Source organism: Gracilinanus agilis, chromosome 1, assembly GCF_016433145.1.
Source record: "Gracilinanus agilis isolate LMUSP501 chromosome 1, AgileGrace, whole genome shotgun sequence".
NCBI classification, from domain to species: Eukaryota; Metazoa; Chordata; class Mammalia; order Didelphimorphia; family Didelphidae; genus Gracilinanus; species Gracilinanus agilis.
In genome coordinates this window covers 662,525,613-662,540,881 of record NC_058130.1, presented here as the reverse complement: position 1 = coordinate 662,540,881, position 15,269 = coordinate 662,525,613, and the positions used below count along the sequence as shown (strand labels likewise).

General features: G+C 37.9%; 1 protein-coding gene across 1 annotated transcript in view; it reads left to right on the top strand.

Moving 5' to 3' along the window:
* Nucleotides 1–432: 432 nt before the first annotated feature.
* The window catches only part of RAD21 (RAD21 cohesin complex component), a 31,640-nt gene continuing 16,803 nt past the window's right edge, over nucleotides 433–15,269 (top strand). The window contains exons 1-4 of the mRNA XM_044658268.1: nucleotides 433–575; nucleotides 5,228–5,392; nucleotides 13,725–13,854; nucleotides 15,124–15,223. Of these exons, the coding sequence (XP_044514203.1) occupies nucleotides 5,249–5,392; nucleotides 13,725–13,854; nucleotides 15,124–15,223 (374 nt within the window). The 5' untranslated portion in view covers nucleotides 433–575; nucleotides 5,228–5,248. The remainder of the gene's footprint in view (nucleotides 576–5,227; nucleotides 5,393–13,724; nucleotides 13,855–15,123; nucleotides 15,224–15,269) is intronic.

The following is a 15,269-nucleotide window of genomic DNA, read 5'->3' as shown; positions in this document are numbered from 1 at the left end:
CGAAACGGTTCTCTTTAAAAAAAGGCAAAACAAAACACCGATAAATTAAATAATACAAAAATACATTCTCGTTCCACGTCTGCAACCGCAGCGCATGCGCCAATTCACCCAAGCGTTCGACGAACTGCGCGGCCTTCTTAGCGCATGCTCAGCCTATCTGTTCCGTCAATCGAGAGGGGGAGGGATAGAATCCGGGCTAAAAGGAAAGAGCGCCCGCGCCTGCGCAGTTACCTTCGTAGGATTCGGCTGGCGGCGCAGGCGCTCGGGGAACATTTTGACCGTAAACATCCTGCCGATTTGAACGGAGGGTTTGGGCGGCAGGAAGAGCCGCGGCCATAGTTGCCGCCATCTTGTTTGTTTGAGTGAATCGGAGAGGAGGCGGAGGCGGCGGGCAAGCGGCTGCCGCGGAGGAGGCAGCGGCGGCGGCGGCGGAGGAGCGGAAGAAGCAGAGGCGGCGGGAGAGGCTTCCCCCCACACCGCGGGAGGGGTGTCCCCCCTTCTCCCCGACCCCCTCCCCCTAACCCTTTCCCCTCCCTCGGCCACCCAGCCCGTCCCCGCTCTCGGAGGAGCTCGAGGTGAGAGACCCCCGCCGACCCCCCCCTTCCTAGCCTTCGGGACGCCCAGCAGCCGGGCCAGCTGCGAGAGGGAGCGGGAGCCCAACAGCGGCCAGGCCCCGTCGCCCGCGGGATCAAGCCTGGCCTTCTCGCCGGGCTACCCAGGACTAGCCCCGGCACGCGCGGGGGGTGAGGGAGCAGATTTAATTAAAAACACCCCGCCCCTCGTCCTAGTCTTTTGGTGCCCGGAGGCCCGCCAGCCTGCCTCTCCGGGCTCCAGGGATCCGGAAACGCCGGTCTTGGGGGCAGGGTTGAATACCCCCCCACTTCCACCGGCCTCTGGAGCCTGGCCTGGCCGAGGCGGGGGTGGGGGGGGGAACCCTCGGAAGAAGCGGGATCTCCGGGGAAATGGTCCGCCCCCAATCCCAGTGCCAACTTCAGAGGAGGAGCAACAGTTTGTAAAGCTAGGGAAGCAGGCATCAAGGAAGTGGACGCTGCAGTGCCCGGGGCGGAGGCAGCCCAGGGCCGAGGGCTCTGTAACCCTCTTCCCCCCCTCCCTTTAAGGGACTCATCCCTTTAAGGCGACATCACAATTGGGAAAGACCAAATAAAAGAAGGGGGGAAAACTAGAAGGGAACATGCTTTGGGCCCTTAGAAGACTGCAGTAGTTTGTTTCCATCCTCCTCAACTTTACTGATCACTGGTTGTTCTCTACAGGTTAATGCGTTTAGTGTTTGGCTAAGACTTTGGGGGGAAATGTATCTATCTAATATGTTTGTCTTTGGAAGTTTCTTTCTCGACCAAAAAAGGCCAGAGGTCTGGGGAGGGGGGAGGAGAGAGAAAAAAATATCTTGTCCTTTAGAGGAGTGAAGAGATGAACGTGTAGAATTGGACTAAAGTTTTATGTACCGAAGTTTATACTAAGTAAATATATTTCGAGTTTGAATGGAGTAAAACTGAAAGACGCGCCTTGTTTCATCAGTCATGACCATTTTAATCACAAAAATATTCTAAATAGTATAACTTGAAAACGCCTCAATACATAAGTGCCTTAGCTATGCAAGTAGTATATAACATAATGAGAGTTAGGAAAATTGAAATGTTATATCTTTTAACGTCAGAAACCACAGAGATGGACATGTTTAAGGAAATTCTAAAGTAGATGGGAATATATGTTGTGAATATATACTTGTAAACTTGAGTGGATTCGAACTGTACAGAATGATTAATAATTAACGCTGTATACTTTAATTAGGAAATATCATTAAAGTATGCTGTTCAGAATTCCATTAATCGTATAAAATGGCAAATTTGTGGATTAAAAACCTGATAGGCTTTTTGGGGGGTTTCTAAAGTATGTTAAGTGCTTGGCATTTAGTAAGCACCAAAGAAATGCTTATTCCTTCCCCCCCTTCCACCCCTTTAAGTATTTCCAGCCCCTTTTAGCTTTAAAACCTAGGATCTGTAGTGTGCAAATTGAAGGCACTGGTTTATTTTTAAAAGGGGAAGATGTGAATCGTTTTAAGTAAACTATATTTTGAGTTTTTCCACATGTATTAATTTCCCTACCAGAAACACCAATGTTCCATCTGGAAAATAGACATTTTCTTTACATGTATCATCCCTATAGATGTAGAATGTAGGAGGAAGTTTGAGTCAAATCACTTAAGCAAAAACCCATGGTTGGCCTTTGTAAAATGGGTATTTGGCTATGCTTGCTTACAGCTTCAGATCCTGTTAATGCTTTTATTTAGAATATGCTTTAAAAATGGGAATTTGTCTTTCCTTTTCTTTAAAACTTTTTCGTTCTCTGAAATTACTTCTACTTTGTGATTTCTTTAGATTATAAACATGCAAGTGGAAGAAACGATAAAACAAGTTTAAAAAATTGGCATACTTAAAACAATTTTTTCTCTTAAGACTATAAATAGCTTGGTAAAGGAAGATCTAATTGAAATATCCATATTAGAGTCCACTTAGTTAAAATTTACATTAAAATTGACATTTGCTTGTTTTCAGATATTGTTTACACATTCTGCTGTTTGAATTACTAGATATAGTTCTAAATCTCATGTGTAATCATGCTGGTAATAGGAATGAAGCATTATTGGTATTTAACTTCAATGCGGAAATCCAAAAATTAATTTAAATCATATGGGATGAGTACCTTTGCCATATTCTGTATTTCGTAAAATCTAAAACAATTTTTCTATCATGCTAACTAACATAACTGCCATTTTTAGTCATTGAACAACCCTTTGTTAACAAAATTGAGGCTTAAGTTTTTGAGTTGGCAAAATGTAGTCCTAAATTCAAGTACATTGACTAACTTTTTAGGAGGTTTGAAATAACAATTTTTATTTGAAAGAGCACAGGACAATAGTTTGTCATTATTTAAAACCTAGTGATGATGTTATAATAGTACTATAATCTCCATTACTTATGCTTAGAGAAGTAACAATTGGCTATATTGAAGAATAGTGCTTTCCTTAGGCTAGCTTTACCTGCCAGATCACTCCAGGACAGCTTCCACACTACAACTTTACCTACTCTTTGTCAAGAAGTTGCATCTGTTCAGGAACCTTAGGTTCCTATGGTAGAGTAAGTATTGACTATTTTGAGGCACAGTCCAACCAACAGCTGAAAAGCAGCTACCATGAGCTAACCTAGTAGGATGTGCCAACTAATTGACTCCTGGTAGAGAATCCATCACTTTTCCAAATGTTTGGAAGATAATTTTAGTCCTTGTAGCCATTGTACAAGTATCTACTTACGTGGGTGAATTAAAGTGTCTTGCCAGTAACTTTTTTTTATCATCAAGATATCTACTAGGAATTTGAATGTCATTTTACTTTTATAAGTAAACATTCTGTACAGCAATAGTCTTAACAATTGAAACAGTAGTAAGAGATGTCAACAAGTGAGCTTCTTCAGTTGTAAGGTATAACCTTATGAAGAGTACTTCAAGAAGGAAAATGAATTGTGAGAAACCATCAAGTACTGTTTCTATTCTGGAACATTTTACTTAAATCCTTGTTTTTGGTATCCTAGTTTGTCTTGAATTATTGATTAGGATAGGAGGGAGAGAAATAAAAATTCATTTTTAAAGTAAGCGGCTTTGGGAACAGAAATGCCTTTTTCTTTAAGGAGCTATGTCTTAGCATAAATGAGGATCACCAAAGAGTTTTCAATTTAAATGAAAACTTTCACATTTTGCTGTTAAATGCTGAAAGGTGGCAGTGATCTGAATTTATCTTGATCTATTTATCCATAAATAGAGTTCCCAAAGTTTTAAATCTGTATGTCAACTAGAATCTGGAATCACAAATACTTTCTATTCTCAAAGGAGTTTTAATACTCTAGACTACTAAAAGTAATTGTAATGTACTATGGTTTTGATATGAGAATTATCTTGGTGTTCTGTAGCATTCATTTTCAACACCAAATTTTTTAGTCTTGTCTCTTAATGATATATTAATGTACCAAAGGAAAAATGATTAAGCATCTTCTGCCCGACTCTTTTATGGTATGTTGATAGGTTTTGTCATCAAGTTTTCCTATTTGCTTTTGCCTTACTGCTAAGACTGATTCTGTCATCTGATATATTTAATGGATTAGGTATAAACAGTAAGTCGTGGTTTCAAAATTTGCAAAGTTGGGGAATAGTAGGCTATAATAAGCTTGTAATTGAGCTCTTAACAGTTTCTGGCCTGAATTTGGTGGGGGGGTATATGAATATTTACTCCCTGTTTATAGTTCCTAATTGAAAAGACCGTTTCATTTTTGAACATTATTTGTCATGTGTAGTATTTTCCCCTTTTTTAAAACTTACCTTGTCATTCTGAATTAGAATCCATATCTGTTCTAAAGCAGAAGAGGGGTTAAATAGCTTACCCACAGTCACACAGCTAGGGAAGAGTCTTGAGATCAAATTTGAACCCAGGATGACTTACTGTCTTTAGGTCTGGCTTTATCCACTGAACCATGTAATTGCCCTTAGTATTTTTAGTTGCTTCTTGTTGCTTTTGTTTTCCCAAATACCTATCAAGATGAAAAGGCAGTATAATTTGGATAAACTTAAAAAGATAAGCTTCTCTGAAAGAATTTTAGGGAAAGTTCTCTGAGATTCTGGTATGTTTTCTTCATGGTGAAAAAAGGGCAGGGGGATAGTTCTGTATTGAAAACTTAAAGCTTCCTATTTGAAGTATACCAAGAACCTTTTGCCCTATAACATGAAAACATGAGTGGGCCTTCTATGTACCAAGCAGAAGGGCTACAAAGCAAAATATCAAAACAGTTCCTGCCCTTTACAAGCTTACATTCTATTGGGGAAGACAGTATTCTCAAATCTAAGGTAATTGTTGAGGGATCAGGAAAGGTTACATGTTGGGGGGATAGTTTGACCTGAGCTTTTAAGAAAACTAGGAATTCTAAGAGGTACAAGTGAGGAGAGAATTTCAAACATGGAAGACAACCTTATAAAGGCTTGGAGGTGTAGAGTGTGCTGAATTTGAAGAACAGCAAGTAGACCCGTTTGTCTGGAACATAGAGTACACGAAAGAAAATATAAATCTATGAAAAGTATATCTAGTTTTGACATCAAGATCAGATTGGGAAAATGTATATTTCTGCATTATTGCATGTATGATTTTTTGAAATTGTTTTTCTGACAGATTTTCTAGTCATCTGGGACGATGTTCTACGCTCATTTTGTCCTGAGTAAGAGAGGGCCGCTGGCCAAAATTTGGCTAGCGGCCCATTGGGATAAGAAGCTAACCAAAGCCCATGTGTTTGAGTGTAATTTAGAGAGCAGTGTGGAGAGTATCATTTCACCCAAGGTATGTTTTTTTGTCGATATTAGTAGATATTTTTATGTATTTGTTAGCATGAAATAACTGATTGTTTGCTTATTAAGGACAAGTGAAATTGAGAGTTCCAAATCATGTTCTGTTGATAAGATTTGCACATTATTCTTGATGTAGTTCTGATATTTTTTAAGACAGTGTCTCAATGGTTAATAATTGCTAAATAAGATTCTTGACATATATATCTCCCTGAGTATAGTCAACTCTGTTGCTTCTCACTACTCTAAATGATATATACATATATTTAATTTCAAAAGCAGGTTTTATGTTTGGGTACCCTTGATCCAAGAATCCATACCCACTAGGTGAAGTTTATTGGAAAGCAAACTCTTGTTCTTTGAGTAACTAATCATTAGGCTCTTTTTCCTGACTCAAGTATCAGGAAAGCTTCCTTTTTCTTCTCTCCTGTTCAACCTCTACCATTTTAATCTACTATGTCTCAATTTCCTGGGAACTCAGAGAATACTGTTATAGGCTTTAAAAGCTTTTTTCAGCTTCTTTACTACTATACCAAGTTCCAGGTTTTTGGTCTTCCCTCGGCCCCCTCATTTTTAATACTTTTTCTATCCTCTGCTTGAAGATTATTGATGTTGAACTCATTTTCCAAAATTAATCATATCTTTTTTTAAAAAAATAGTTCTGATCGTTAGGAACTTGTGTTTGTCTTGAGCCAGAATTTTCTTCCCTATTACTTATGTCCACTGATTCTAAAATCTAAACACTCTTCTACATCTTCAGCTATTTGAAGATGGGGAATGTGTCCTTTTTGTCTTTCTAGCCCCCAAATATTTTTATACCAAACCAAATATCCCCAGGTCTTTCATAAGATAGGGATTATCCTTGAGGTACCCCTAAAAAAGCCCAGTTCTTTGTTGTCCTTTCCAAATTACAGCTGTTCCTATTGAGCAAACTTCCTTTTAGAGAGGCAGTATGTTTCGATTGGCAAGTGCATCCTGTACTTGGAGTTTTAGAGGCTGGGTTCTAGTAGTTTACAACTTGATGACCCATGTACAAGTAAATTAATTTCTGAACATTGAGTATGAAATGAGAACATACATAGAGTAATTGACAAGCTATTATCATCTCTTAAAGGGTTTTTTTTTTTTTTTTTTTTTTTTTTCTTATTTGGTCAGAGACCTGGCTAAGCTACCCTCACGGAAACATTCCTGACTTTCTTTTCACACTGGATATACACTTTCATGCCCCTTGATATATATTGGTCCAGGAGGAATAGGCATATTTACCTTATAGCAATTTTCTATATTTCTCAATCTTTCTCTTATCAAAGAATTTAGTGCCTGGCTTGTGGTCTTCCATTTCTATCAACTGACACTGCATTTCAGTATCTAGCCCTACTCTTTCCTGAGTTCTAGAAGTCTTATGTCTTAATTGCCTGGTGAATATTTCAAACTGGATGTTCCACAGTCATCTTAAATTTAACCTGTCTGAAACTCAATGTGTTACCACATTATTTTCACATCCATTTTCTAATTGGAATCTTTATTCTTTTCCTCCTTCTCCCAAACTGCTGATGCTTTCCCCCATAAAGTTTGCCTTATATTTATTTGGAATTTGTTTACTTGTGTCTTATTTGATAGGATGTAAGTTCCTTTAGGGTAGAGATTGTTTTGTGTTTGCCACTGTATCCTTGATACCTGACACCCAAGTACTTAATTTCACTCTAGCCTCCTAGTTTATTAATTTCTTCTCCATCTGATTTCACACAGGAACAATCAATCATATTCATGTGATCAGAAAAATAAACTCCTCTATCCTCGCATAATTTCCTATGATTCTTTCTCATCCCTCAGCCATCCACATTCCTACACCTTTATTCTCTGTCCTCGTATTGATCTTTACCCTTCAGTGCAATTTTCCTGTTGTTTCTCTTTCCCCTTTCACAATCTTGATCCTTTTGCTAATTAATTCCATTGTCCTCTGCTCTTGTAACCCCGCATCTCCCCCTTGTCAGTAAGTCAAGTTAAATGCCATATATGTGTAAACACTCTTCTAGACCCTAGTAGAGATACAAATAAGATTTGAAATATTCCTGACTCTCAAAGGAACTTAAATCCTTTTAACTCACATGTTGCTAAACAGTGCTAAAAGAAGCCATGTAAACATGCTGGCTGAATTGGCTACAAATTTGTTTTCTAATCTCAACTGAGCCATAAGAGAATCCTTAATTAACTCTGACATTCCCCATAGCAGTCAATTCCAAACCACTTCTTCCCTTCTCAAACTTCCTATACTCTTTCAGCTGCACTCTCTTCAGAAGAGACAATTAAGTTCTTTTCCCCCAACAAAATCCCCTAATGTCATCTATTTCCTTTATTACTCTGTTTTGAGTAGATGACCTTTCTCACTATCAAGGCCAACCCTGATCTTCCATCTTTAATTGATTGCCTTTTTAATTATTACAACTCTAATCATCTTTCTTTTCCTAATGAGTGACTGCTTTCTTGATGTCTATAAAGCAAGCTCAGATATCCCTCTTTCTCTATCCATTTGTCCATATTGTCTTCTTGGCTGTTTCCTTATATAACCAGAGTGCTTTAAAAAAAAAAAAAAAGCTGTCTGCATACATGCCTCCACTTCTCTTCTTAGCCCTTTGCAACCTGACTTGTGCCCTTGATTTCACCTTTGCAACATCTCTTGAATGTTTTTCTCTGTTGACATTGCCTCATCACCTCATGTCTTGGTTATTGTAATACCCTGCTGGTGTATCTGCCTCCATTAAGTCTCTGATCCATCCTCCATGCAGGTGCTAAGGGTCACATAGCTAGGTAAGTGTCTGAGGCTGAATTTGAATTCAGATCATCTTGATTCCAGGCCCAGCACTCCAGTTATTTGGTTTCATGGAATTCTAGTACTTCTGATATGAGGGCTTGTCAAGCCCTTTTTAGGGTTACTTTCCTTCTCCGCTGTCCACCTACCATCCAGCTATCACCTGTGGCTCCAAGAAGCTATAGCAAATGGTGCCCACACCCTAGTAAACCATTTTGGTAGATGGACAAAACCAGATTGAGGGTATCTAGTGGACCTCAAACTTGTCTGTGAGTTAGGGGGTTGTTATACTGCAGGCATGTGAAGGCTTCCTGGTAGAAGGAGCAGTTGAGAACAATTTGTTCCAAAAGCCATGAAGACGAGAAGTAGGAGCTATGGAGTACTCGGAGCTCACTTAGACATCAAAGAAGCTAAGATTATCTACTACATCCTGGACATCACTATTCATCTTGACTTTTACTTTCCTATTGGAATTAGATGACTAGAAGAATTTATGCTCTATTCCAAAGATCATTGATGTCATTTTGTTCCTCTTCAAGTATGGTCAACAACTAGCCAAAATGATTTTCCAAAAATGTTTAATCACATCCTGTTTACTCAGTAAACTTTAGTAGCTTCCTGTTGTCTCCAGAAACAAATTTAAAATAATGTTTGGCATTCTCCAGACTTTTTTTTACACTTTACTCCCTAGTGTGTACTTTTCATTTCAGTGGGGATTTTAGTTGAGACTTGAAGCCCGGGAGGTCAATAGTCAAGTGTTGAGGAGGGACAGTATTCCAGGACAGACAGAGAACATTCCCAGAGATGAGATGTCTTTCGTGGAACAGTTAAAAAGACCAGTAAAATAAATTCTGAAATCCAGTCCTGGCTTCTATTACCGTCTGTTGGATATTTCTTACCCGAGTGTTCTGTAGTTATCTCAAATTCAACATTTCTAAAGCACTTCTTTCTTCCAAAATCTACCACTCTTCCTAACTTCCCTGTTTCCTTTGAGGACCCTATTATCCTTTTAGTTAAGCCAGATTCAGACCCTCAAAGTCATTTTCAGCTCTTCATTTACCTTCATATCTCATCAGTTATCAAGTTGGTCAGCTCTTCCTCTACTGAATCTCTCAAATCTGTCTCCTTTTCTCCACTCAACCCTGAACCTAGGGCTAAGCTTTTTAATTACCTTTTAGCGTGGACTATTTTGATAGCTTTCTGGTTGGGCCCTCTGCTTCAAGTTCCATCCTACATGAACTGCCTAATCTATCCATCCTTCCCACCCACCCCCATTCCTACTATGCTTTTCCTCACTTCTGTTTTAGGATTCCAATCTTCAGGATTTTGCTTAAAAGTACCATCTTGTATCATGTCCTTCCCTAATTCCATCCCTGTCTGCTGCCAGTTCCCACTCCCTCACCTTTGTCTTCATCTAGGTTTTGTTGTATTCACCATCTCTGTTCTTTTGTCTTCTCCGATAGAATGTAAGATCTACTGAGCAGGGCTTTTTTTTTTTTTTTTTCCCCCTCTTTTTTGTCTTGTATCCCTAATGCCTCATAATAGTGTCTGATACATTGGTTAATAACACCCATGTTTTCTATGGAGTCTTTCAAATCATCTCCCCAAAAATCTAATTTATTACTTCACATGCTTTTTCACATTTTTGGTTCTAAGATAGTATGGTCTCTTCCTCCCAAGGTATCTTCAACAAATGATTAAACAGAATCAGGGACAATTCACAGTTGTTGCTGCTTCCACTTTCTGAAAGGTGAAATTATCAAATCAAAAATAGATCAGATTTACCTTTTAGTTAAAAGTTGAAAGCTAACAAATTGTGGTATCTGTTGGTGATGGCATACTATGTGCTCAAAGAAATAATGAACTGGAGGAATTCCATGTGAACTGGAACGACCTCCAGGAACCTGATGCAGAGTGAAAGGAGCAGAGCCAGGAGAACATTGTCTACAGAGACCAATACACTGTGGTAAAATAGAATGTAATGGACTTCTGTACTAGCAGCAATGCAAGGATCCAGAGCAAGGCTGAGGGACTTTGAGAAAGAAAACTAGTCACACTCAGAGGAAGAACTGTGGGAGGAGAAACACAGAAGAAAAACAACTGCTTGAACATATAGGCTGATGGGGATATTATTGGGGATGTAGATGCTAAATGATAACTAGTCTAACTATCAATATTATGGAATTAGGTCTTAATCAATGATACTTGTAAAACCCAGTGGAACTGTGGGTCAGCTACGGAGGGGGTAGGGTGGGGGAGAGGGAAAGAACTATGAAACGTGTAACTATGGGGAAATATTCAAAATTAAAATTTAAAAAGTTGAAAGATGGAAGATGGTTCAGATTGATAGTGTCCCATCACAGCTATATCTTGCTTTCATTCCAGCTTTATCTTATGGAACCACCAAAACCTTTTTCTTTTGTCTGCTTGGATACACTACATTTTATTTCCACCCCAATTTTGCTTCCATTCATTCTCCTTTGATCCTTATCCATATGTGCCACACACCGTTTCTCCCTTCAAATTCATGAGTTTCTATATGCCTTTATATACAGTGTTACGATATTTCTTCTAAATAAGGCTTAGTGCTTCTGCCTTTTTTTTCCTCTTTGTATTGTTTCACTTGGTGGTTTCATCAGATCTCCAGTTACCTGTTGGACTATTTTTTAACCCTTATCTTCTCTCTTAGAATCAGTACTAAGTATTGGTTCCAAGGCAGGAGAGCAGTAAGGGCTAGGCAGTGGAGGTTAAGTGATTTGCTCAGTCACCTAACTAGGAAGTACGAGAGGCTGGATTTGAACTCAAGACCTCCCAATTCCAGTCCTGGCTTTCCTATCTACTGAGGGACCTAGCTGCCCCTTTTATTAGATATCTTTAACTAGATGTCCCATAGATGTCTTGAACCCAACGTGTCTAAAATTTATCTTTCCCCTAAAGCCCTCCTCTTCCCAAATGCTTGCAACCTGGATATCGTCTTTGACTCCTCCACTCTCATCCCTTTGTATCCATTCAGTTGCCAAATCCTGTTTTTCCTACCTTCCTGTGCTCCCTTCTCTCTTTTTACATGACTGCCACTTTGGTCTAGGTTCTCATGTGTGGACTATTGGATAACTCCCTCCCTGAAACCTCACTCCAATCTATTCTTAATTTTGAAATTAATCTTTCTAATGTGTACATCTCTGACAGGCATGCACACATGCTTTGCCAATTCAATCAACCCCAGTAAGCTCCCTATTATCTCCAAGATTCAGTATTCTAGTGTGGCTTTTAAATCCCTTCAGGAACCTGACCCCTTTCTACATTTTCAGACTTCTACTGTTCTATCCCCCAAATACTCTACCATTTACCCTTGAGGGACACTAGCTCCTTGCAGTCCCTGTCTCCCAGTTCTTGACATTTAACTGGCTTTCATTACCTTGAACCTTCTTCATTTCCTTCTCCTGATTTCCTTCAAGCCTCAGTTTTAAGTCTCACTCTTTTGCAACAAGTTATTCTTGGTCCTCCTTTATTCTTAGAGCCTCCTTCCATTGATGTGCTAGAGCTAGCTTGTTCTGGCTCTTGAGAATTGTTGAATTTTCAATGTTGACATTTTGCAACTTAGAATTCTTCATAAGCAGGGCTTAATTTATTGTGTTAAGAAAGTAATGGAGAAAAACAATGATGGTGTGTCCTTTTTTCCCCCTAGAGTTCTTAAACATTTACCAGCACACTACTGCATTCCCTGAGATTACTTCCAATTTGTCCTGCATATATCTTATTATTATGTTTTTTATATATTATGTCCTGCATTACTTTTTTTTTTTTTTTTTTTTTTAACTTAAACCCTTCCCTTGCATCTTAGAATCAATACTATATATTGGTTCCAAGGCAGAAGAGTAGTAGGGAGCTAGGCAGTGGGGGTTAAGTGACTTGTCCAGAGTATCACAAACAAAGAAGTGTCTTAAGGTCAGATTTGAGCCCCAAGACCTCCTGTCTCTAGGCCTGGTTCTCTTACCTACTGAGCCACCTAGATTTCCCAACCATTTTTTTTTTTAAACCCTTGTACTTCGGTGTATTGTCTCATAGGTAGAAGATTGGTAAGGGTGGGCAATGGGGGTCAAGTGACTTGCCCAGGGTCACACAGTTGGGAAGTGGCTGAGGCCGGGTTTGAACCAACCATTTTTCTTGAGAAACTTTAAATTTAACTTTTTTTATCAGAGAACAATTAAATTCCAGTACAGTTTGGTATCAGTGATAATGGTATGTTTGCAAAACTGCATTGATAGGCAATGTTAGTCTGGAATCCTGCCTGTAATTAAAGGAATTATTAAGGACATTAAAATACGTGGGAATTATTGAAGAGAATGTGATATTGATTATAGTAGGTAAAGTTAATGGAAATAATTAGAAAAGTCTCATTGGAAGTTTGTATTACTTACTTTGCAGTGTTGGGACAGGAGATATTAAATTCACATATGTAAGATTTAGCTTTTATGTGGGAAAATTGGGAGGTGTTAAGCATTTTGAGCAGTTATAACTAAAAATAACCATTTTGTAAGTTTCACTGCAAAATATTAATCTTCTTACCAAGAAATGTGCATGTAATCTACCCAAATGATGTATTATTATTATTATTATTTTAATCTGAAGAGAAATTATTTTTTTAGGAGATACTTATGTACAGAGATATAAGATATATGCAATTTTAGATGTATTTTAAAGTATATGTTATAATAGAATGATTTGTGTTTTACTAAAGATTAATTTGTTTAGAGTATTAGTCATTATAGACAGCCTCTACCATGCCACCCTTCCCATCATGGCATTACTTATGTTTGTCAATTTCCCATGTTTGGAAGTTGGGGTATACTTTAGCAGCACCTTATCATCCCCCCTGCTGCAATATTTATTATCTCAGATGGAAAATTTATCTTCGATATAAGCCACTCCTACTCAAAGTATTTATATTCTTCATAGACTACATTTGGCAATATTTTGATGGAGCTTTTATTCCTGGACAATGGTTTAGCATTAAATAAATTATTGTAGCCTAAAAACAAAGATGTGGCTATAAATCTTTATAAATTAAAATAATAAAAGTTAAGCTCTGACTTCTAGATGGGCAATTTGTTATAAAGTATACATGAAGGGCATATTACTGATGTAAATTTGACCCATGTAAAACTAATGTTCTAAGATAAGCATATAATAGAAATGTTCTCCAATTTAGCTTTTAGAAGGCTTTTGAATAATTGTTTGGATAACTCAATAATCTTTTAACAAGCTATTCAGGAAAGTTTGAACTGATTGCTTTTTCTCTTCAATAAATGTCCTTAGGGCAAGCAGATCATTTGAAATCTGCTTCTATCATTCTTTTTTTAATAGTCATTGAAATGTCTAGATATAAAGCTAATAAAGATTTCGTTTGAGTTTTAAATAGAAACTTTAAATCTAGCTAGTCTTTCTGTTCGTTTTTGTTTTCTGTGAGGCCTTTTACTCTATGTAATTGATTTTATAAAAGTTAATATTTTGTTTATAGGTAAAGATGGCACTTCGAACCTCAGGACATCTCTTATTGGGAGTAGTTCGAATCTATCACAGGAAAGCAAAATATCTCCTTGCAGACTGTAATGAGGCTTTCATTAAGATAAAGATGGCATTTCGGCCAGGTATTGACAAGCTTTCTTTCCTACTTAGCTTGCTATTTCCCTACTTGTTTTAGTAGATGCTATTTCAAGTGATATTTATTCTAAACTGTTCTTTTTTTTTTTCCTTTTTTAGAATTTTTTTTAAACCCTTAACTTCTGTGTATTGGCTAGGTGGAAGAGTGGTAAGGGTGGGCAATGGGGGTCAAGTGACTTGCCCAGGGTCACACAGCTGGGAAGTGTCTGAGGCTGGATTTGAACCTAGGACCTCCTGTCTCTAGGCCTGGCTCTCAATCCACTGAGCTACCCAGCTGCCCCTGTAAACTATTCTTAATGGTAAAACACTTTGAAAAGCGATTTTGATAATTTTCTCTAAAAGATTACCTTTAAATTATAGACCTAGTGGCTGACCTATCTATTATACTTTCTGATTGTAAAGGAAAACTGATTTTTTAAATTAATGCTTACGCAGTTGCAATTAACAGTTTATTGCCTTTTTGTATCACATGGAGCCCTTTGGCAGTCTGGTGAAATCAGTAGATTCATTTTTAAATACATAAAATACATACAAGGATAACCAGTTATGGAAATTCACTTATCAAAATGTTTAAAAACAAGTTCACATACGTTGGGCTAAGAACTTTTCTAAAGGCTAGGATAAACCTGTCTTTATCAGCAACCAGCCTTTTAGTTTTTGTGTTTTCTGAGAACTACTTAGAGCAAAGAAAAATATTTCCTATTATCTAACTATGTAAAGGTAATTGTGCTTTCCTGTTACTATTTATAACTTTGAAAGAGGGGTGTTACAAGTGTTTTCATTTCATCGTTTTGCACATTTGTCCCATGAGGGTTTAAGTAGATGGGTGGTTTTTACTTTTTAGTTATGTATTTTTTTGTATAGTTTTATTAGGAGCACTTAAATTTTATACAAGAATTTATTTTTACCCAGAAAGGTGATTATTAAAGTACTTGCCCTAAATTCACTTCTCTAATTCAGGGTGGCATAATAGATAGGAAAGTTCCCCCTCAAGTCTGGAAGAGTCTTTAATGTCTTATCTTTGATACATTCTGACTTAGTGAACTTGGACAAGATATTTTCAACTTTTTAGTGCCTCAGGTAACTTTCTAAAACCATGTACATCTTACTATGAGTAAAGAAGGTATAAATACCACGTATCAAGATATTATAGCTTTATATTTTATCCTTTAGGAAATTTCACTGCCTCCATCTACCTTTGATTTATAGAAATTACAGTGTGTATCCACTTCTTATTTCAACTTTGTCTTTTTCAGGTGTCGTTGATTTGCCTGAAGAAAATCGGGAAGCTGCTTATAATGCAATTACTTTACCTGAGGAATTCCATGACTTTGATCAGCCACTACCTGATTTAGAGTATGATTTTTTTTATCATTGGCTTTGCATTCCAGTACTACCTTAT